We start from the raw sequence: 22,385 nt of genomic DNA, 5'->3' as shown, positions 1-22,385 counted from the left end.
CAGCAGCCTGCCTCTGTCACACAGTCACCCTTTGTTAGGCTTTGCTCCCAAGGGTATCTTACCTGCTGTAACAGGTGTAATTTCCTCCCTGGAGTCTCGGACCCTTCACCTCCTGCCTGTCTAACTAAACAGTCCTTGTGCTAAGAGGCCAGCAGCTACACGCACAACCTGGCAAGCTCCCTCTGCGCTCAGGCCCTGGGTCCCTGTTTTGACTTCTGGTTCCAGACTGGCTCTTTCCCTATATATAGCCCTCCCCCTTTCCCTTCAGATGCCTTAAGGCATTAACTTCTTTCAACTTATCAGAATCCCCCTAGAACTCAAGGTGCCCTTCCCTCCCCAGAAACCATGCTGCCTGAGAGCAATATTTGACCACTGGTATTCTTAGAGACAAAAGGCCTTGCCCCACATCACATAGAGCTAGCCGGTCTAGACCCAACTCTCCAGGCAGCTAAAACAGAAAACTGATGCCCCTCTTGCAAGCTCCTAACCCAAAGACTATAGGATGGTCCTTAGGATACTCCAAACTGGGAGAGGGACACAGGCAAAAAAGTCAGAATCAAGACACAGAGCACTGAGCTGGGGCTTAGGCATGTTTATTTCTGTATAAATCATTACAAAACCAGATCTGGGGCTGTCACTGCCCTCCCCACCCATTACCTCGGTGTGGAAGGGCTCACTGCTGGCCAGTCTCTCCCAACCCCCAGTCCACAGCCTCTTTACACCCTACACAGTCCCGCCCTTAATAAAGTGCTTAAGCGAGGAACAGAACCCAGCCCCCATCTCTATTCTCATCCCAAACTTGGGGGAAAGATCCTTCTCCCCAAAGTCCTCAACATCTCCAGACAAAGCCCTGGGGTGGCTGGGATTATCCCTTCCTTGGCCCCAAAAGCTCCTTTGGACAGTAGGGAACACTCTCCAGTAGGAGGGTAGGAAGAGATCCTGGCTTTTCTAGAGCCAGGTTAATGGCAGCTGGACTGAGGGGTTAGGAAAACAACTTCATGTTTGCCCCATTTCTGTCAGGGTACTTGCACAAAAATACCCTAAAGTTTCTGGAAGGAGGCAGGGAAGGGTACCCCAGGCTCCCCATCCCCAGGGAGCTGAGTCCCCAGGGAGGAATGGAAGTTGGGGAATTCACACTTACATATAATGGAGAGTGAGGGTCTCTGTCTGCACACCGAGATCTGTCACCACAGCGTGCCAGAAAGACAAGAGAGCCTGTCCAAGATCACTCAGGAAGAAACCAGAGCGGGACGCCGTCTCCTACTCCCTGGGCCTCCCTACCATTCCTAGAACTCCACAGATTCTCGGGCCTGGCCTCCTCGCAGCTTCTCCCTGATACAGTACCTCTGATTCTGGCAACTGTGGGGCAACACCAAGTCCCCAGATCCTTAGGACAGGGACCTCATTGTCCCAGCTAAGGAGGGAGTGATTTGGGGACCCATTCCTGGGGCTCTGAAGCAAAACCTTATTGGTAAAGACATGTCCTAAGCTTCAGACTGACTCAGAAAGACCCCTATACCCTGATAGATTACACTCAGACCCTGACGAGACGAGAAAGACCCCGACACCCGATTAATCCATACAGAATTCCAAATCCCTGATTGGCCAAGAGATAACCCCAGCCCCAGTTGGCTGGAGGAAAAAACCCTCATCAAGGCCCTGATTTGATTGGCTGGGAAATACTCCAGCCAGTCTGAACTGGCTGGAAGATGGCCGTGGTCAAATGGCTGGGCCCAGAGCCACTTCACTTGTATCTGTCCGAGGTCTGTGGACAGGATGGTTAGGTCCAGGAGGGGTGGGAGAAGGTGATACCGTAGAGTTGAGCCCAGGATGAGAAGACCCTCTTCTCAGTGATGAAGCGGTGGTGATTGCCCTTACGGCTGTGCTCGTTCTGGATGTAGGTGACACATTCATCTGGCCCCTTGGGTTCATAGTAGTGGTACGGCATCCGCTGCAGGCGGGGCCGCTGGCTGGGCATAGCAAACGCAGAATCAGGGACATGAGTGCAAGTTAGATGCCTGTAAGGGGTTTCTCTATTTCCCCCCTCATCTGCTCCAGAGCCTCAGGCGTGTGTATAGATTAGGTTTGCCGAACCATCAGGCTTCTCTTAAACAAAATGTAACCTTTTTCTTTTCCCTACAGAGCAGCAGTCGGGGCTGCGGGCAAGGCAGTGGTTAAGAACTGTGGGTCTGGGCTGGGAAGCCTAGTACCCACGACAGTTTCTGAGACCATAGGTCCCCTCATTAAATACCCTTCTCGATTCGTTTGCACTCAGGAAATGGGGAAGATGGTGCCCCAGCATTGTATGAACACTAATGAGGCAGGAGATGATGCTGGGTGCATGGTCAGCACTCAGCAGGACATGGCTGGCACTCCACGGCTTTTCATCAAGTCATTACCAACAAACTCAAGACTCAGCTTGGAGTGGAAGCCCCTGGGGCAGCTCCAAGAAGTCCACCTCTGCAGATCAGCATGAATACCACCCCACAGAGGTCCTCGGAGGTACCCCAGCAATGTCTCCAAACCTCCCAGCTCCACCCTGTAGTCAGGAACTGGCCATGGTCCCCCAGGGGGCAGTGGCCAGGGGAGCTCACCTGCAGTAGTCGGGAGGGACCATGCCATACACGTGCACATGGTCACACAACTCCACCGCAATCACCATGGTAAACCAGCCTGTGCTCAACCACGAGTGGGACTTTTCCCTGGGGGCAGAGAAGAGTCACAATGAAGGGACAAGCAGGCAAGGAGGACAGTCAACCCCACAGAGGTTCCCAGCTCTACCCACTGTCTATCCAGGCTCTGCTTCTCTATCAGACACCTGTGTAACACCCACTGAGGGGGCACAAAGGGGAGGGTACAATGGAAACAGGGCATGAACTCGAGAGGCCAATTAAACGGGCAGGCCGGGAGTAACTGTGACCATAAAGTGTGTTAGCATCAGCTGTTCCTCCCCTGGGACCAAACTCCTATGTGGATCCTAGTCAGAGAATGCAGGAGAGAGTGAGGCATGGAGAACAGCCCAGGCCCTGGGGTTACAGCAGCCACCGGCTACGGTGGCTTAGGAAGGAAGCACTTGATATGTGTCTGAGCCGTGCTAGGTCAAGTGCGCACTGAAGTCCTTGGGTGGTGTGAAAAGCAGAATATATCATTTATGATGTTTTAATATCGATCACACCTTTCCATGATGTATGTATGCATGTATGTATGTATGTGTGTGTGTATACACATATATTTGTTGTTTTATTTTCTATTTTAGTCATTTGTTTTAAGACAGGGTCTCTCTATGTAGCCCTGGCTGTCCTTGAAATTTTATACCTCAAATTTTGCATATATATTTAGGCCTTGTGTATGTCTGTGTGCAGACACCATATGAATGCAGTGCTCGCAGGGGCCAGCGGAGGGCATGGGATCACCTGGAACTGGAGTCACAGGTGGCTGTGAGCTGTCTGTCCTGATGTGGGTGCTGGAAACCAAGCTCAGGTCCTCTGGAAGAGTGCAGGCGCCCCTGACCACTGAACCATCTCTCCACCTTACACCTCAAACTGAAAATGGTTTGCGTGTGTTTGATGGAAAGTGGCTCTTTGAAACATCTGAAAGGAAACTGCACTTCTGACAAGTCTGACAAAGAAAACAAAGGTGACAAGAGTTGCCAAAGACAGGGATAACATAAATGGCTACATTCCCTTACGGATGCTGAAGGAGGCGTCCATAGACGACTACTTATATCAATCTGACATCCTACCTGAAAAGGGCCAGCTCCTTCAAACCTGTGAACTACCTGAGATGAAAAAGGCTGCCTGCACCTTCTACAGCTGGGACATTAAAGACGCTGAGCCAGTAATCCTGGGGACACAGCTCTAATGGCTGAATGTGGGCTTAGAATTCTTTGGGCCCTGACTCCCACCCCTAGAACTAAAAACTAAAACAACTAAAGTAAACATCTCCTAGAAAGGGACAGGACGCTTCAGGTCCAGACAGTTTCACCGGCGAACTCTACCCAAGACTTAAAGAAAATCGGGTTCTGAGCAATCTCACCCACAAAACAGGGCAGAACACCCCGTATTTAAACCTAGAAAGAACAACTAAGGACAACCAGCACACACACCCTAGCCGGTGCAATGGGCAGAAAGGAAGCGGCAGAAAGTAGGAAGGAAGAAAGGAAACTGGATCTGCATAGAGCATGATTATGAATGTGTGAAAAACACTACAAAAAAAATCTACAAAAATCTAGAACTACTGAGTCAACAAAAAAATAATCTTTTTTTTTTTTTTTTACTAGCAATAGACTGGGGAGGGGATGCTAGGTCATCAGACCTCCAGCACCCACCTAAATCTCAGACACAGTGCCCATCTCTAACTCAAGTGCCCAGTGGGGAACACGAGGGATACCTAGAGAGCACTGGCTTGCCAGCCTGGTCAGATCAATGAGCTCTGGGTTCAAGGGAGAGCATCTGCCTCAGTATATAAAACAGAGTGATCCAGGAGAATATCTGACCTCAACCTGGGGACTCTCCATACATGTGTGCTCATGAATGCCTGCACACTGGGACACACCCATCAACACACGCAAACACACCTAACACACACAGGAAAAATAAACTAATGATGAATAACTGTGAGCTAGAAATAAAAGTGAAAAAGTTACCACTTGTAATAGCTTCAAATCTTTTAAAAAATAATGAGGTATAAAGGGGGCTGGAGGGTTGGGGATTTAGCTCAGTGGTAGAGTGCTTGCCTAGCAAGCTCAAGGCCCTGGGTTCGGTCCCCAGCTCCAAAAATAAAATAAAATAAAATAAAGGTGGCTGGAAGGATGGTTCAGTGGTTACGAGCACTCACTTCTCTTCCGGAGAAGCAGGGATCACTTTCCAGCACCCACATCTCACAGCTGCCTGGAACTCCAGCTCCAGGAGCTGGAACCCCTTTTCCGACCTCCTGAGGCCCTGAATGCACATGTGGCGCAGAGACACACGCAGGCAAAGGCTCATGCACATGTTTTTCTGAAATGTATAAACCTACCACCGTAAGTAGACAAGCTGTATGTTCCACATATCTTAAAATAACACTAAAGTGAAATGCACCGTTGTTATTTTCGTCTACTTTTTTACATAGCTACCATAAAACTATAAATTACGTGTGGTCCACATTGTATTTATATAGAAGGGACGACTAGGCTTCTAGGGGTGGGTCAGAGGACAGCATGCTAGGAGAGTTGTATGCTTGAAGCAAGGCATGCTGGGAGTAGTTGAGTCTAGACTCTACATTAAGTGCTGTACTATGGGAAGTGACACTGAAATAGTGGTTCTCAACCGGTGGGTCATGACTTGTTTGGTGTCAAATGACCTCACAGGTCAGATGTTTCCATTGTGATTCATGACAGAAATAAAGTTACAGTTATTAAGTAGCAACAAAAATAATCTTATGGCTGGGGGGAGGGGTCACCACAACACATATTAAAAGGCTGCAACATTAGGAAGACTGAGAACCAAAGACTTAGAAAAATGCTAGGAATGGTTTTAACACGCGGCATTCTGGGAGCCCCTGTTCTCTTAGAGTGGAGCAGGCTGGGAAAAAGCCTGGGGTGGTAGTCGGCTGAGGCCATGGCCAACACTCTGAAGATGACCCACGTTAAGAGCTGATGAGAGCTGGGGGAACCTTATCAGAGAGGATGACAAGAAGTGACTACAGCCTCAACAGTGCATGCTAGGCATCAGGCCAGGGATGACCGCAGTGGGCAGGCGGGAGGCTGGTACCTGTCCTTGCCTGTCTCACCCCGGAAGAGGTCGTCAAACTGCTGCATGCGGGCTTGAGAGACGGCATAGGCCTCCATGTTAGGGAACGCAAGGCCCGCCCGCTGGATGACGCGCAGGAGGCTGCCCTGGGGCTTCTGCATCTTGTTTGGGGGGCCCCAGAAGATGAACACAGTTTCAGGGGTCCTGTTGACAAATTCCTGGGGCTTCCGCAGCACCCGGAACACACTGGAATGAGCCACTACGCGGAAGGTGGTTTTGTTGCCGACGTCGGCCGAGTAGCCAGTGGTGGGAGCATCGTTCATGCGGATGGTGCACTCGGCCCGCTCAATCTCAGGGCCCAGTTTGGTGCCCAGCAGGTGGCTGGAGCTGGTGACGATCACACACTGGTTGCACCGGGACGGCAGCGTCTGTGGGACAAGGAGGGACACCATCAGGGATGCTCTATGCAGGGTCCTGTGTGCTACACAGCCAGGCCAGGGACTGTTGCAACCTTTCAAAACACATTCATTTAGGTTCTGCAGATATTATTAACTAGCTAGGGACAGCAAACACAGCCAGTTCCTCCCCTCATGGTATATATATGCCATTTAGACAGCAGCAGAGGCTTTAGAAGTCACACCCCTGGGGGTTGGGGATTTAGCTCAGTGGTAGAGTGCTTGCCTAGCAAGCACAAGGCCCTGGGTTCGGTCCCCAGCTCCGAAGAAAAGAAGAAAAAAAAAAAAGAAGTCACACCCCTCGTTGGGGCAGTTTATGGATGGCGGGGGAGGGGCTGAAGAAGGGAGAGACTGAAGAAGAGAGGGTAAGGGAGGAGTGAGGAGGATGTTTGAAATTAACTATATGAATCATAAAAATGTCATAAGAGGGTTGGAGAGATGGCTCAGCGGTTAAGAGCACCGACTGCTCTTCCAGAGGTCCTGAGTTCAATTCTCAGCAACCACATGGTGGCTCACAACCATCTGTAATGGGATCCGATGCCCTCTTCTGGTGTGTCTGTAGACAGCTACAGTGTACTTATATATAATAAATGAATAAATCTTTAAAAAAAAAGTCATAAGGGGTAGATGGGGAGGGGAGGTGACAGGGACTGGGAGAGAGGAAGCAGAAGCTGAGATCAGGTTGTAAAGTAAAAAACAATAAGGAAACAAAAATTGAAACCCATTATATAATTAATATATGCTAATAAAAAAACAAAAAACAAGAAAGAAGCTTACATTGGGGAAGCAGACAGCATAATATACACTAGGAAAAAACATGGGGGACACGATCAGAAACAAAGAACTGGGACTTCTTTAGAGCGGTCTGTAGCGTCATATCTGAAGAACAAGTTGCCACTTAGGGAAATTGTTCCAGGCCAGAGGACCAGCAAGCACAAGGACACAGGTAGCATGCTGAGGAACAGAAGACAGACTGGCTGGAAGCCAGCCATGTGCAGACGCTTCCTCCAAATGCACCAGGCCATTCTCCATCGTCTCCAACAAGCGCCAACCCCTGGAGACACAACTCCCTTAGCTAGTCTTCTAACCAGCAGACTGGGAGAAGTGACAAGCCCAACTCGGACTTCGATATCTTCAAACCACCTGCACTCAGCTGTTCAACTTTCTCCCCTTCTCTCCCATCCTCCTAACATCTATTACGGGTCTTTTCCCAGGGAGGGTGTGCCCAGAGCCCAACCCTCCACTGGATACACAAAGACTCTGAAGAAAACTCAGCAAGGGAGGGCAGCCTGCATATATGAATCTCACAGATACCCTCCCTGGCAAAGAGAGGTCCCCAGGCTTGATAATCGGTTAACAAACCAGGTCCATAGAGTAAGAGTGCTAAACCCTAACCACTAGACTCCAGTCACTTGACCTTTCTGAGTAGCTGCCCTTCAGCGGGGGCCCTCCCACACCTGTGGTTTTACCTGTGATCACCTCATCTCTCCTAGGGAGAAAATAGCACTGGCTAGCTATCACTCAACACAAGGCAACCAGTATTGTTCCTGAGTTTGTGTTCTCCAGAACCTCAGTGGTTTCCTCCCAAGCTTATGAGGATGTGTCCCAGAAGTCTAACTCAGAAGACAAATTTTATTTTGATTTGTTTTTGTTTTGAGACAGGGAAGCTGTGTAGCCCTGGTTGTCTGGTACTCACTCTGTAGACCAGGCTGGCCTCAAACTCACAAAGATCCACCTGTTTCTGCTGAGATTAAAGGCGTGTGCCACCATGCCTGGCCAAAAGATATTCTTTAATTTTCAAAATTACATGTGTGCGTGTGCGTGTGTGTTTAGAGGGGAGGCATGCCACAACACACACGTGTGGAGGTCTGAGGACAGCTTGCTGGAGTCAGTCTTTTCCTTCCACTATGTAGGTTCCAGAGATAGAGCAAAGTCAGGTCATCAGGCTTGTTAACAAGCACCCTTACGTACTGAATGATCTCACTGGACCAAGATATTAAACTTTTTAACACTAAGGGTAGGACCCTAGAGAGAACCAAGGCCTACCACAGAACACTTGTCCAAGATCCCACCCTGAGTAAGGGGCCATGATCTTAACTCATGGGCCTCATCCGCCCTCTCCTCTAGGAGGCACAGGGGTATTGGAAAGAAGAGTTGGGAGGTGGAGCCTATTAGCGGTCAGGGAACGCCCCACAGGAGCTGCTCTACCTTGTTGCCGAGGATAGGGAAGTAGGCGTTGGAGAAACTCCACTTCTTGAGGTTGACTGGCCGCCGCGAGCGGCCCCGCAGGGAGCCGTAGTGGAAGACCTCGTTGGCACTGTTGGAGCTGTAGAGGATGAGGATGGTGATGAGAGCAAAGAGGACCACAAACACTGCTGACCGCTGCTCCTGGGGAGGGAAGAGGCCATTGAGGGTCTAGGCTCACACACAGCAGGCCCAGTGCCCCACCCACCTGCCCCTCACCATGCCCCAGACCCAATGAATCCAGTACCACGTCCTCACCTGGCACTTGCCCCATCATGTTCCTTTTTTTTTTTTTTGGTTCTTTTTTTTTTTCGGAGCTGGGGACCGAACCCAGGGCCTTGCGCTTCCTAGGCAAGCGCTCTACCACTGAGCTAAATCCCCAACCCCATCATGTTCCTTTTATTTGACTGAATCTAGGGCCTTGTGTATATGAGACAATTAACCTCTGAACTATCTTTCCAGTTCAGTCATGACCCTTGCAAACTGCTGCCCCTTCAGATTAGACCTGTAGCTGAATATTGTTACTCGATCGTCCTTGATCCCAGGCCCCTGGCTGAGGCCCACAGAAGGTTCTCAAGAAAAGAGTCCAATATGGTGTACACTTACCACCCCCAGGGCTCTGGAGGTTGAGGCCTGAGGATTGCTGCAAGTTTATGCTAGCCTGGGCTACAGGGGGCAGGAAATGAGTGGTTCAAGAAGGCTTTGCTGGGGGTTGGGGATTTAGCTCAGTGGTAGAGTGCTTGCCTAGCAAGTGCAAGGCCCTGGGTTCGGTCCCCAGCTCCGAAAAAAAGAACCAAAAAAAAAAAAAAACAAAAAACAAACAAACAAACAAACAAAGAAGGCTTTGCTGGACTGAATTGCGTGACAAGGCTCCCTAGGGAATGCCTAGACATAGGTGGGGAGAGGGACAACCAAATGGAAGTTCGTGTCATCCCCTAACTCTCCATAAGTTGTCAGTGTACATCTGGCTCCATACACCTTTGAGTTTAGTAGATTCAACGAAGAACCATCAACAGTGTAGTCAGGCCCAGAATGGTTGTACCAGTCCTGAGCATATATAGGCTTCCTACCTTGTTACTGGTTCCCAATTCTGTGGCCTTTTTATTTATTTTTTATTTTTATCTTTGAGAAAGTGTCTCACACAGCCCAGGTCATGGCCAACTCACTGTGTAATGAAAGCTGGTTCTGATCCACTGATCCTCCTAAGGGCTGGGATGACAAGCACGTGCCCCTACGCCAGCAGCTTCTGCTGCTCACGCTGGGTTAGGCATCCAGAGGTGGTAAACTATAGAGGACGCGCATAGGTTATATGCACATCCTGTGAGAAGAACCTGAGATTACAACCTTGGATTTCTGTTTCCTCAGAGATCCCGGAAGCAACCTCTTATAAATATGAGGGAATCTGTCACTTCTCACTCCATGCTTATGTGTTTTGCCTGCTTGGTGAAAATGGATCTGGGCTCTTGTATTTTCCCTTGCCGAAGCACTTTAAGATTTCTCGGTACAGGGAGCTGGAGAGACACTGAAGGAATATGGACAACTTGGACAGGCCCCCTAAATCCCTTTGGGGACTTGAGACCCCTAGATTATGGGGACCACAGATTATGTGAAATTTGGTTCTTTCAGGGCATTCAACTACAGGCAGCACCCAGAAGCTATAACTTCCCCCTTGAAAGGCCATGTAGTAGGAGGTGAGAGGGTTATAGCTGTGCCATCTCCGGCTAGGCTTGTGGCTCCACCCACGGGGTGGGGCATACACCAGGTCCTTGATTTATCAAGTTGTATTCTGATCAACCCACTCACTGCAAGCAGAAACATCTGAAGGGAGAAAAGGCATCTAACACATGCAACCTGCTCAGCAACATCCCAGATGAGCAACAACTGCACAGCGTGTCAACTGTCTCCTCTCAGTGAGAATGGCTCACTGGACGCTGCAGGCCTTGGTCTCATCCAGTATTACTAGAGTATCATATCAGAACTTCAAATTTCAATGCACAGGTCCCACTAAATGCTTTTAGCATTTCTGCATCCCCAAAATTCAGAAATTCTGAGAATAGGAACTGGGTGTGTGGTCAGTTGTTAAGAGAGCTCAACTAGCATGCCGGAAGCCCTGGTTTTGACTCCCAGCATTACATAAACCAAGCATGGGAGAAAAGGTCTCAAATCCCAGTACTTGGAAGGTAGAGGCAAGAGGATCAGGTGACACAGTGAGGCCAGCCTGGGATCTACCAGACCTATCACACACAATTTTTTTTCTACGTCTAACCATGACAAATTAGAGAGCTCGATATTTCCTTCTTCTCGTTAGTTTTTTTGAGACAAGTCTCTCTCCTTAGCCCTGGCTGTCCTGAAATTCATTATGTAGACTAGGCTGGCCTGGAACTTGCAGAGATCCACCCATCTCAGCCTCCAGAGTGCTGGGATTAAAGTTTTCTATCACCGTGCATGGCTGGTTCACCACCATTTTTCAAGTGCTCAATTCCCTGTTGCTCTGTACTCTGCTGCCATTGATAATCCCGTATTGAAGTATCCCTGTCAAAGGACTGTGCTGTCCTCCTAGACTCAGACTAACACAAGCACCTCCCACTCTGCCGTGCAGCCTGACGAAAGATGTTTGGGGATCAAACACATGGTAGGTGCTCAGAAAACAGGAACAAATACAAAGTACTCTGACTTTGAACATGGCCATTCCCTCAAGGCAGGTTCACCTCCTCACCCCATTTCCTGCATGGCACTCCACAGCCTCGTTCACAGCCAGTGTTTCCCACTGATATATAAGTCAAGCTTTAGGATATCAGAGAGAACCTTGGGCCTAGGGAGAGGCGAGAGAGCAACCACTCAGTGGCTGAAGTTGAGTCTGAACCCAGAACACCTGGGTACTGACTCTCCTGTGTGGGTTGGGGTGAAGATGTCATAGGCAGAGCAGGTTAACAGGAGTCCATTTCACAGAAGGTTGCGAGCAGCTCAAATTGGGGTGAGAAACGAAGGGACTTACTTTGTTGCTACTCATCTCTCGGCGGCGTCTGCTGAAGGGTAAAGGCCAGCGTCCTGCAGGTGGCCCGGGGGGCAAGGTTGTGGGGTCACACCTGCAAGCCACCAGAAAGGGTTATGGCCGGAGGCCCTCCCCTGGATGCGGCTGGATCTCAGGTCGTGCCTCTACCCAACAGCTCTCCCAAAGTTTGAGGCTCGGGGCTGCTTCTGTTTGGTCCTGGTTCCCACTTCAAGCAGGGATGGTCCAAAAGTTTCCTAGGTATTGACCCCCTCCTCACAGACCTCCAAATCCTATGGCTCAGTGAATTCAGTCATTGGCCAATGTGATCTTGGGGTCAAGGGCACAGCCATGATTCTCAGAGGTGGACAGCTGTGTGCCTCACTCCATAACCCTCCCTCTCCTCCCACCACTGGGCCTGGCCCTTCTACACTTCCAAGCCCCCACCTGTAAGCTGACTGTAACTGGGCATCCAGCCCCACCTCCTCTGGCAGCTACAGCCCAAAACGCAAAAATAGGAAAGCGCGTAGAGAGGAAGAAAACTAGGCCTGGATCCTCGGAGGGGATCCCCAGATCAGGGCGCTCCCCGGGGAGCTTCTCCTGTCACTATCTCCGCCCCTTGACCTAGCTGCCGTCCACTCCCACTCCAGGAATAGCTAGAAACCTCTAGGCCAGAGTGCCACAGACTCACCCGGCTCCTGATTGGCCAGGCCAGGCCCCTCCCATTGCCAGGCATGACCCCGCCCCTTGGCAGCTCAGACTTCCACACTCAGGATTTAAGGTTCTCCTGGGCCATCCCAGTATCTCCAGTCACAGAGACCCCAGATGTCTGTCTGTCCCCACCAGGCAGTTCAGGAAACAGGCTTATTGGAAGGGAGGCGTGGCTTGTCCTTGGACTCAAACGTTAGGACTGAAGACAGGAGGCCAGATCCAGAATCCCAGAGTCGCCCCCATTAACCCCGCAGCCTCTAGTATTCAAAGCGTCCCTGGGTCTGGCTACAGCTCCCAGACAGACCTCGGTCTTACTACCCTGTCTTGCGCATGCCCCATGCTCCAGACACTTGGAGCACGCCAGGCTCCAGGCCCACGCCCCACTTTCCCACCTTTGCCTGAGCAGTGCCCTCAGCCAGGACTACGGTCCCCCTGGTCAGCCCCGTCACGGTCCTGCTCTGAGAACGCCATGGTCAGAACAGCATATCAGGTGCCAGTGCGAATGTCGGGTCCACACTTACTGGCTGGGGGGCCTCGAGCAAGCCATGTGACCTCTCTGAGCCTCAGTTTCCTCATCTGTGAAATGGGAATAAGAACTGGTAACTCTTGGGGTGACTAGAAAGATGCATGCAGTTGTGACAAGAGGCGTCCAGGGCTTGGAAGTACTGTATCAGAAGTCCTAAACCTTAGGGTTACTCGGTTCAGTGCCCGTCCCTGCACAAGCTTGTCCCAGAAACAATCCTCCTCCCCGGTCCCCAAGCCAAGGATTTCCCTTATATTATGAAACAAGCTCCAGAGCTACGCTAAGCATCGCCAGCCTACAGACTCCTCAAGGCAACGCCTGGTAGGTGCTCTTGTTCCCCATTTCACAGATGAGGAGACTGAGGGATCAGAGAGGCAACGCGCCTCTTATGGCACCTGAGCCAGCTTGGGGTGGGGGGTGAGGGGGACCTTGTAGCGTTTGTTTACAGGGCGGAGCCTGAAAGGGTCTCCCAGGAGGGTCCCCCTCTACCCGTGCGTGCGTCAGACATCTAGTTCGGCACGGAGTGGCCAGGCCTGGTGGGGAGCTGCTGACTCCGCTGGGGAGGTGGCAACCCTGGAGCTTAGACTCAAACCCGAGGCTGGACGTGCGGAGGCTGAGGTCTGGGCTGAGGGTGAGGGCCGCACCCTGAGCTCGCTCCGGGGCTTCTCCGGGTGCCCGGAGCAGGGTACCCCCAAGTGCCTCGTGGGAGGCTCAGCCCCGCGCCCCTTCTTGGGCTGCTGCACCCTAGGGTCGAGCATTCTGACCTCGGCTCTGCAGGGGAGGGATGAAGGGCGGCGGCAGGGTCTCCCCATCTCCAAAGAACCCCGCAAGCTTCTAGATCTCGGGGTGCAGTTAGCAAGGAGAGTGGGTCTCGAGGAGCCCTGGGACTCCCCCCTTCTCAGCGGCTCCCCACTCCCGAGGCGCAAGCACAAGCCCCCTCTGGCTCTGCTGCCCGCCCCCTCACAGCACCCGCTCACCTCCGCCGGGGAGCGCCCGGCCCCCCGCGGCCCCCGCACCCCGTCACATGGCGCCGGGAGCCGAGAACCGGGGTCCGCGCTGCTCTGGCCGCCCAGGCCCCGCTGCAGCTCTGGCCCGCCGGGTCCTAGCGCCGACGCTCACAGACCGGTTTAGGGCCGGGAGAGAGGGCGGAGCCTTCGGCTGCGGATGGGCCCGCCCTAAGGAGGTGCCAGAGAGGAGAGATGCTCTCCAACAGCACCTATCCTCCCCTACAAATCCCGAGTCTGGTCCATTTCTCTCCCTCCAAATGGACACCAGGATCTCGGATGGGGAAACCGAGATGAGGAGATCACTGGGCTCGAACTCTGGCCATGCGTTCCCTGGATTTCCGCCTCGTTGACCCAGTATTTACCCTCTGGCCAACCTGGTACTTTACTTCATGTCCTTACCTCCGGAAAATGGAGAGAGCAAGGTTTCAAAACATAGCTTTTGGTGGGCCTGGTGGTGCAGGCCTCTAAACCTTCACCCTACTTAGGAGGTAGAGACCCGAGGACTGTTGCAAGTTCAAGGCCAGCTGATAGACATAGTGAGTTCCGGGCTAGCCAGGGCTACCCAAAGAGATCATGGCTCAACTCTCTTCATTCTACCACCAAGTGTTCATTGTATTGCTTCATGTGACTATAAGGGAGCAGCCTGCTCTTGTTGTCTTACTCTTCCCTTCCCTTCCCCTCTCTCTCCCCATTCCCCTCTCCTCTCCACGTGCTCATGGCTGGCCTCAACTCCTCTAATCTCTCTCTCTCCTTCTCTCTGACTTTCTCTGTCTCTACTACCCTCTTAACTCCCCCCTCCATGCCGTGAATAAATTCTATACTAAAAAAAAAGAAGAAGAAGAAAAAGCAACCTGGAGCCCTCCAAGTGGATGGCTCAGCAGTTATTAGTACTGGTAACTCTTCCAGAGCACCGGGGATGAGGGGAGGGTAGGTGGGTGGGGCGGTGTCCATTCCCAGCAAAGTCCTAGGGATCTGTCGCCCTCCTCTGGCCATCACGGGTACTGCACATATATGTGGTACACAGACACACTTGCAAGGGAAACATCCATAGGCATAAAATAAAATGAAAAATTTAAAGAAAAAAGCAACTTGAGGGATGGAGAGATAGTCAGGTATGTCGGACATGATGCCCCGTGTTTTGCTTTTCTTTTTCGAAACGTTTCTCCATGTAGCCCTGGGTGTCCTGAAACTTGCTCCGTAGACCAGGCTGGCTTTGAACTCAAGTGATCTCTCTGCCTCCCCAAGTGCTAGGATTAAAGGCCTGTGCCGCCACTGCCCAGCTAGGTCATGTGTTCTGGGGGTGTGAAAAAAGGGAGACCTGTCCAGATAGCTTATCCTATCTGGTCCTTCCAGGTCAAGGAGAGAACAACATTAGAGGTTGACCTTTGGCCTCCAAACATACATGAGCATGCATATATGGACACACGCATGTGCAGAAGTTATCTGGGTCGCCCGTTAGAAGGCTGGATAATAGGGCTGGAGAGATGGCTCAGTGGTTAAGAGCACTGGACTGCTCTTCCAGAGGTCCTGAGTTCAATTCCCAGCAACCACATGGTGGCTCACAACCATTTGTAAAGAGATCCGATGCCCTCTTCTGGTGTGTCTGAAGACAGCTACAGTGTACTTATATATAATAAATGAATAAATAAATCTTAAAAAAAAAAGAAGGCTGGATAATAAACAGACATTGCCTACCCACAGTGCTCTAAGGCTGGTAAAACGAGGGTCAATGTGCATGACTGAGAGGGTGGCTGGGACACTTACAGGACATTTAGGAACAGACAACAAGTTTAAAGAGCTCTGTGTTGTGAAATTACTTAGGAAAACACCGTAGTTAAATTCCACTCCACACCCTAGGTATTCATTAGGCCCTGCAGATGCACACAGTGACGTTCAAGACTTCCTAGGTAAGTGCTCTACCACTGAGCTAAATCCCCAGCCCCAAGACGGGACAGTTTTAAATACAAGTGGGAATAGTCCAGATATCTAAGGGGAATGGAAAGTTTGGGCTGGGTTGGGTTGGTTTTCAAGACAGGGTTTTGGGGTTGGGGATTTAGCTCAGTGGTAGAGCGCTTGCTTAGCAACCACAAGGCCTTGGGTTCGGTCCCCAGCTCTGAAAAAAAGAAAAAAAAAGAAAGAAAAAAAAATCAAGACAGGGTTTTTCTGAGTAGCCTTAGCTGCCCTGGAACTCGATTTGTAGATCTGGTTGGCCCTAAACTCAGACCCACCTCTGCCTCCCCAAGCCGGGATAAAGGTACTTGTCACCACCGCCTGGCAAGGGTGTTTGTTTGTTTGTTTGTTTGTTTGTTTGTTTGTTTTTAATATTAAGGACGATTCACCCTGTGGAATATCGCACGGCAGGAGCAACGATAAACTATAGGGACGCTGGTGAATCTTGGAGACCAAAGGAGTGAAAAGAGTAAATGTATCGTATCAAATCCCAGCACACGGCTAGGGGAGTGGTTGCAGTAGAATCAAGACTATCTTCCCCTAAATACCGCGTTCAAAGGCAGCCTGGGCAACTGAGACTCCGTCTTTAAAAAATAAAACCAAATGAAACAAAACACTGGTTTTCTTCGTTTCCGAGGCCCCGCCTCCTGCCCCTCTTCCACCCTCCGCCTCCTACCCACTTCCACCCCTGCTTCCCACCCACCCCAACTTCCACGCCCTCCTCCCACCCCATTCTGCCTCCCACCCTCCCCCCCGCCTGTAGATTACGAGGTGCTCGCAGCTACAGCTCCAACACCATGCGGGCTGCCCTGCTCCCCGTCGTGATGACACTGGACTACACGCATTTATAACTGTAAGCAAACCCACAGTTCGATGCTTTCTTTTATAAGAGTTGCCTTGGTTGTGGTGTCCCTTCACAGTCATAGAAGCTTAATCAGGACGCAAACAAACAGAAAAAGAAACCTACTTGGCATTGCCAAGAGCAGGAGATAGCCTATGCCCGGATCACTGATTAAAGTTTTAAAAGCACTAGGGAGGCCGCACATCACAGCGACCGTGAACGTTGAGTTCAAGAGACTGGTAAGTGTTCATATGCGTTATATAGACACATCAGCCTATCACAAAATCAGAATATCACAATTTAAAAAGAAAAGTTCAGGGGCCGGGGAGATGGCCTTCGACCTGAGTTTGATCCCTGGGACCCACATGTAGGAAGAAGAGAATTCACCCTGAGAAGTTGTCCTCTGACCTCCATGTGGGCACAGTGGCCTTGTCACCACCTCCCACTAAACAAATGAACAAACAAATAAAATGTAACCAAAAGAAAGGTACAAAATAAGAAGGATTAAAAATGAGATTTTTTTTTTGTTCATTATAACACGTCTGTGGATGCCTGGTCTCTTGAGACCACCATGGCCCCTGGAAGAGTAATGAGGTAGGCGAGAAGTTTCACTGTGACTCAGGAGTGGGTGTTGGTTCAAACTTCAGGGGTCAGTCTGACCTCGAGGAGTTTATTTTAGGCTAAGTGTGGAGGTAGAGGTTTGCTATCTCAGCTACTGGGGAAGCTAAGGCCGGAAATCTCAAGCTCTGGACTTGTACAGCCCCAAACTAAAAATAAACTGTGAGGTAGAGTGGTCCGTGAATCCCAGCACTCAGAAAGGGGGAGGCAGGAGGACCAGGAATTCAGGGCCAGCCTGGGCTACACAGAGTTGGAGCTCAGGCTAGGCTATGAGACTCGGTCCCAGAACAAGGTGATTATTTCTGCAATGTTAGAATCTAGGTTGTTCTTTTGTTCATGTAGGGATTTGTATTTTCCGAAAGTTTTTTTTTTTTTAAGATTTATTTATTACATATAAGCACATTGTAGCTGTCTTCAGACACACCAGAAGGCATCGGATCCCATTACAGATGGTTGTGAGCCACCATGTGGTTGCTGGGAATTGAACTCAGAACCTCTGGAAGAGCAGTCAGTACTCTTAACCGCTGAGCCATCTCTCCAGCCCATTTTCCGAAAGTTTTAACACAAGAATTATACAATCATTTTGTTTGTTTGTTTGGTTGGTTTGGTTTTTGTTTTTTTTTTTTTTTTGTTTTGTTTTGTTTTGTTTTGTTTGGAACAGAGTTTCTTCTTTTAGCCCTGGCTGTCCTTGAACTAACTGGCTCTGTAAACCAGGCTAGCCTCAAATTCCACCTGCCTCTGCTTCTATCTCCTCAGTCCTGGGATTAAAGGCGTGCACCATCATTGCCTGGCTTGATTTTGCTCTCTAGCTCTGGCTGTCCTGAAACATGCTACGTAGACAGCCAGGTTTGCCACTCCCTCCTGGGAGCTAGGATTAAAGCCACACACCGTGCCCAGCCACAGCCCCTTAATATCTTAAAATGTATGTTTTTCTGGACAAGGTGGCTCAAAGCTGTAATCCCAACAATCAGGAGGCTGAGGCAGGAGAATCACTGAGTTTGAGGCCATCTTGGGAAAGAGAGTAAGGCCATTTTTAAAAAAGGACTGGGGACCAGAGAGATGGCTCAGGAGTTAAGAGTACTGCTGTTCTTGCAAAGAACCCAGGGTAGCTCACCACTGCTCTTAATGCCAACTCCAACGGCTTTCTTTCTTTTTTTTTTTAAATTAAATTTATTTATTATATATGAGTACACGACCACTGTCCTCAGACACACCAGAAGAGGGCATCAGATCCCATTACAGATGGTTATGAGCCACCATGTGGTTGCTGGGGTTTGAACTCAGGACCTCTGGAAGAGCAGTCAGTGCTCTTAACCGCTGAGCCATCTCTCCAGCCCCTCCAACAGCTTTCTGATACTCTCTTCTGCCTAGGAGAGCACACACCCAACTTACACACAAGCAAGCACACACACATAAAATAAATTAAAATTTATAATTAATTTTTTGTTTTAGTTTCATATATGTGGGTGTTTTGCCTGCACGTCTGTCAGTGCACCACTTGTGAGCCTGGTGCCCACGGCTGGCAGAAGAGGGCATTGACCCGCCCTGGAACTGGAGTTATAGACAGTTGTGAGCCACCGTGTAGGAGTTGAACAAAGGTCTTCTGAAAGAGCAGCCAGTGGCCTTATAACTGCTAAGCCATACTTCTGATTTTTTTTAAAATTTAGAAATACTTTTAGACTTTAAAGATTTTATTTGTGTACGAGGATTTGCCTGCTCACATCTTTGTGCATCATGGGCATGCAGTGCCCTCAGCAGCCAGAAGAGGGCGCTGGATCCCCTGGCCCTGGAGTTCCAGATGGCTTTGAGCTGTCCCGTGAGTCCTCTGCAGGAGCAGCCCGTGTTCCTAACAGAAAAATAAGCACACGCTCTCTCTCTCTCTCCCGCCCCTGGAATCTGCATTTTTAAAAACTGAAGTACATGCAGCTTTTGTGTTTGCCTGTGCTTGTGAGTGAACACGCGTCGATGTAGAGCCACGGGTTAGCTGGCCTCTGCAGCTCTACCCAAGCAGAGCTCTGTTAAGTGAGTAGGAAAGATACAGAAAGAGACTCCACCCAGTTCTTTTGCTGGAGGCAGGGTTTCCTGCTAGGACCTGAGGCTGGCTGGTTATTCCAGGCTGGTCAGAGATCCTCGGAGACCAGCTGTCTCTGCCTCCTTCCTCTATGGGAACAAAGACCCATGTATCAGAACACCTAGGACCTCTGTTCCGGTTGTGAGGACTGAATTCAAGTCCTTCTCTGGTGTGTCCAACACAGTACTTTATCAATTGAACTTCAGGATACCCTTCTCCCCCCCACCCCCTTCTTTTTGTTATCCACTCCCTTTTTTAAAAAGTGCCATGTCTGTGAATGCACGTAAAAGGCGTGAGATAGAATTCACAAAGAGCTGAGCAGGCAGCTCCCTAGAGCTTGGTTATTTGCCTTGCATTAATTTAGAAAGTTATGATTGCCTGCTTGGTTTGAGACAGTCTTACTTTCACCAGGGTATCCACAAATTCACTGTGTGGCCAAGGATGACCCAGAACTTCTTATCTTCCTGCCTCCTTCCAAAGCGTACTTTACAAGAAATACACAACCCAAATCTACTTTGGTAAGTTAAAAAACACATTCTCGGGGCTGGGGATTTAGCTCAGTGGTAGAGCGCTTACCTAGGAAGCGCAAGGCCCTGGGTTCGGTCCCCAGCTCTGAAAAAAAGAACCAAAAAAAAAAAATTCTCTTTTTTTTGTTTGGCGTGGTTTGGTTTGAGACATGCTTCCTCTGTGTGGCTCTGGTTGTACTGGAACTCACCATGTAGACCAGGCTAGCCCTGAACTCAGAGATCAGCCTGCCCCTGCCTCCCAAGTGCTGGGATCAAAGGCTTGTGTCACCATCACCCAGCAATAACATTTTTTTTTTTTTGGTTCTTTTTTTTGGAGCTGGGGACCGAACCCAGGGCCTTGTGCTTCCTAGGTAAGCGCTCTACCACTGAGCTAAATCCCCAGCCCAACATTTTTAAATTATTATTTAAACAAGTGTGATGAAGCTGCCTGGTCTTTCAGAGAACCTGGGTTAGATTCCCAGCATACACAGGATGGCTCACAACCATCTGTAACTCCAGTTCCAGGAAACCCAATGCCCTCTTCTGGCTTCCAATCGCAGCAGGTACATACATGGCACACAGATGTGTATGCAGGCAAAATGCCCAAACACATAAAATAGATTAATTAATTTAAAATGGGAGAAAAACCAAGTGTGTGTGTGTGTGTGTGTGTGTGTGTGTGTGTGTGTGTGAAACTCCTGCCTCTACCCGTGATGTGATGGTGAAGCAGGCAGCCCACTAGAGTAGATGCAGGACAGTGTCTACCTCTAGTGTACCCTGAACCTCTCAGCCCATCTGCTCCCCAGGCCTCCTGACCCCGCCTGCAGGACAGAAAGGAAACCACAGAGGGTGGGACAGAAGAGGAAGAAGGGAAGGGCATGTGAACAAGGTGATGAAACGGAGACCAGAGAGGGCTCTCGACGCAAGCACAGTTAGCCGCCAGTGGAGGCTGTGCTGGACATGGAAGCTGTTCCCCAGACCAAAGCAGAGCCGGAGACCCCCACTCGAGCCTGTCAGATTCCTGGATTACTTGTTTCAGAGGGGCTGGCTGCTCTTCACGACTCCAAGAACAGTAATAGCCGCCTTTGTGGTATCAATAGTGGGGGGATGAGTCAGGGCAGAGGCAGAGGCAGAGGCAGGTGGACCTCTTGAGTTTGAGGCCAGCCTGGTCTACAGAGTGAGCTCCAGGACAGCCAGGGCTACACAGAGAAACCCAGTCTAGAAAAACTAAGCAACAGGGTAGGGGGAGGGTACAAAGGCATAGCATCCTGTTGGTGGGTTGCCTGCCTCTGTATGACTCTCTTTTCAAGCACACCTCACTGAACCCCTAAAAGAACCTATGGAAGGGAGCTAATGGGAACCCACTTTCCAGGTGAAACCCCAGCTTGGAGAATGTGTGGGTGACGGGTTGACATTCTAATGACAGTTATTAATATCCGCTGAGCGGTTAGCACACAGCCCTGACACAAAAGAGAACCCCAACAAGGGGCCTTGGGCCAGGCCTGCTCATCTCTGGAGGAGCTTTCTCCCCAAGGAAAGTGCTTGTGGGGCAGCTAAGCACCCCCACTTCCCGAACCTTACCAATTTTCCCCCCAGTTGGAACCTAGACGGGGCGGGGAGGTGTCTTGAGCGTGCCTGGCAAACTCTACATGAAGCTACAACTTCATCCTTCGTTTAGCAAGCTTCTTTATGGTCTTACGATATTCCCAGATAGTCTCTTCCTCTCCTACTCTCTCAGCTCCCAATTTACTTACCTATTTTTATTTTGTCAATTAAAATTTTATTTTATACGTATTGATGCTTTGCCTGCATGCACGTCCATGTGAGAACGTCAGGTCTTGGAGTGACAGACAGCTTTGAGCTGCCGTCTGGGTGCTAGGATTCAAACCCTAGTCCTCTGGAAGAGCAACAGTTAGTGTTCTTAACCACTCCAGCCCCTCAGCTCCCAACTTAGAACAACATTTCTGTTCCCAGACAGATCTGTGCTGAGCTCAGCTGAAGCCAGGCCTGGGGACTCCAACTTTCACCCTCTACGGGGGAGCATGGAGACTTAAGCAGAGCTCTGAGCCTGGGGCAGTGGTCACGAACTGGGAAGTACCCAGGTCTCCATAGACAGGGGCACCCAATTGTGTGCTGTAAGCATGGGGTTCCACTCCTCCCTGAATAGACACCATAGAGACGCTCATACGCAGCAGAGACCCCTGAAGAAAGAGTGAGTCCTAAGACACCTGTGGCTACGGGACCTACCTCACTTCCTCTCTGGGCTTGGAAGTGGCTGAGAGAAAGGAGTCAGAGGGAAAGGGACACAGAGGTCAGAGTCTGGAAACCCCAGTGCCCCCCACAAAGCCCCAAGGTGATGCACGGCTCCTACCCCCTACTCACCCTGCAGCAGGTACCAGGCCCACAGTGGCCAAGGAGGGGGCCCCTAAGTCTCATCGTGAGTCTTCTTCAGTAGACCCTGTGCCAACAACCAGACTTGTCAGAGGGCATCTTTGTGTGCCTGGAGGAAGTGGCTGACAGCTTTCCTGAGAAATACAATTATTCAGGCCAACCCAGCAGTAAACACCTCACCCAGAGGCAGGGCCAGACAGAAGCGTTTCTGTGTGCTGGGCCCAAGGGTGGGGCCTGCATTTCCTGATGGTTGGAAAACAGGAAGACTGAGTCTCGGAAAGGAATAGTCTAAATCCCATCAGGACCAGGGGGTCTCTTGTCTCTAGACACTCAGGGTGAGGGCACAGGTG

At 50.3% G+C, this 22,385-nt stretch overlaps 1 protein-coding gene across 25 annotated transcripts; it reads right to left on the bottom strand.

Annotated features, from left to right (window-relative positions):
• Positions 1–577: 577 nt before the first annotated feature.
• On the bottom strand, positions 578–22,264 carry St6galnac6 (ST6 N-acetylgalactosaminide alpha-2,6-sialyltransferase 6). Of its 25 annotated transcripts, none has more exons than XR_015683267.1 (7): positions 13,629–13,740; positions 12,650–12,704; positions 11,424–11,514; positions 8,393–8,572; positions 5,770–6,157; positions 2,595–2,702; positions 578–1,970 (listed from the first exon to the last, which is right to left on the bottom strand). XR_015683267.1 is itself a non-coding variant. In NM_001398944.1 (7 exon segments), coding segments are annotated over 6 exon segments (1,002 nt in total). In that variant the 5' UTR covers positions 12,676–12,704; positions 13,629–13,779; the 3' UTR covers positions 578–1,780.
• Between the last annotated feature and the right edge of the window lie 121 nt (positions 22,265–22,385).

Source organism: Rattus norvegicus, chromosome 3 (assembly GCF_021556685.1).
Source record: "Rattus norvegicus strain SHRSP/BbbUtx chromosome 3, alternate assembly SHRSP_T2T, whole genome shotgun sequence".
Taxonomy (NCBI): domain Eukaryota; kingdom Metazoa; phylum Chordata; class Mammalia; order Rodentia; family Muridae; genus Rattus; species Rattus norvegicus.
The sequence above is the reverse complement of the archived record's forward strand: the minus strand, read 5'-3'. Positions and strand labels throughout refer to the sequence as shown.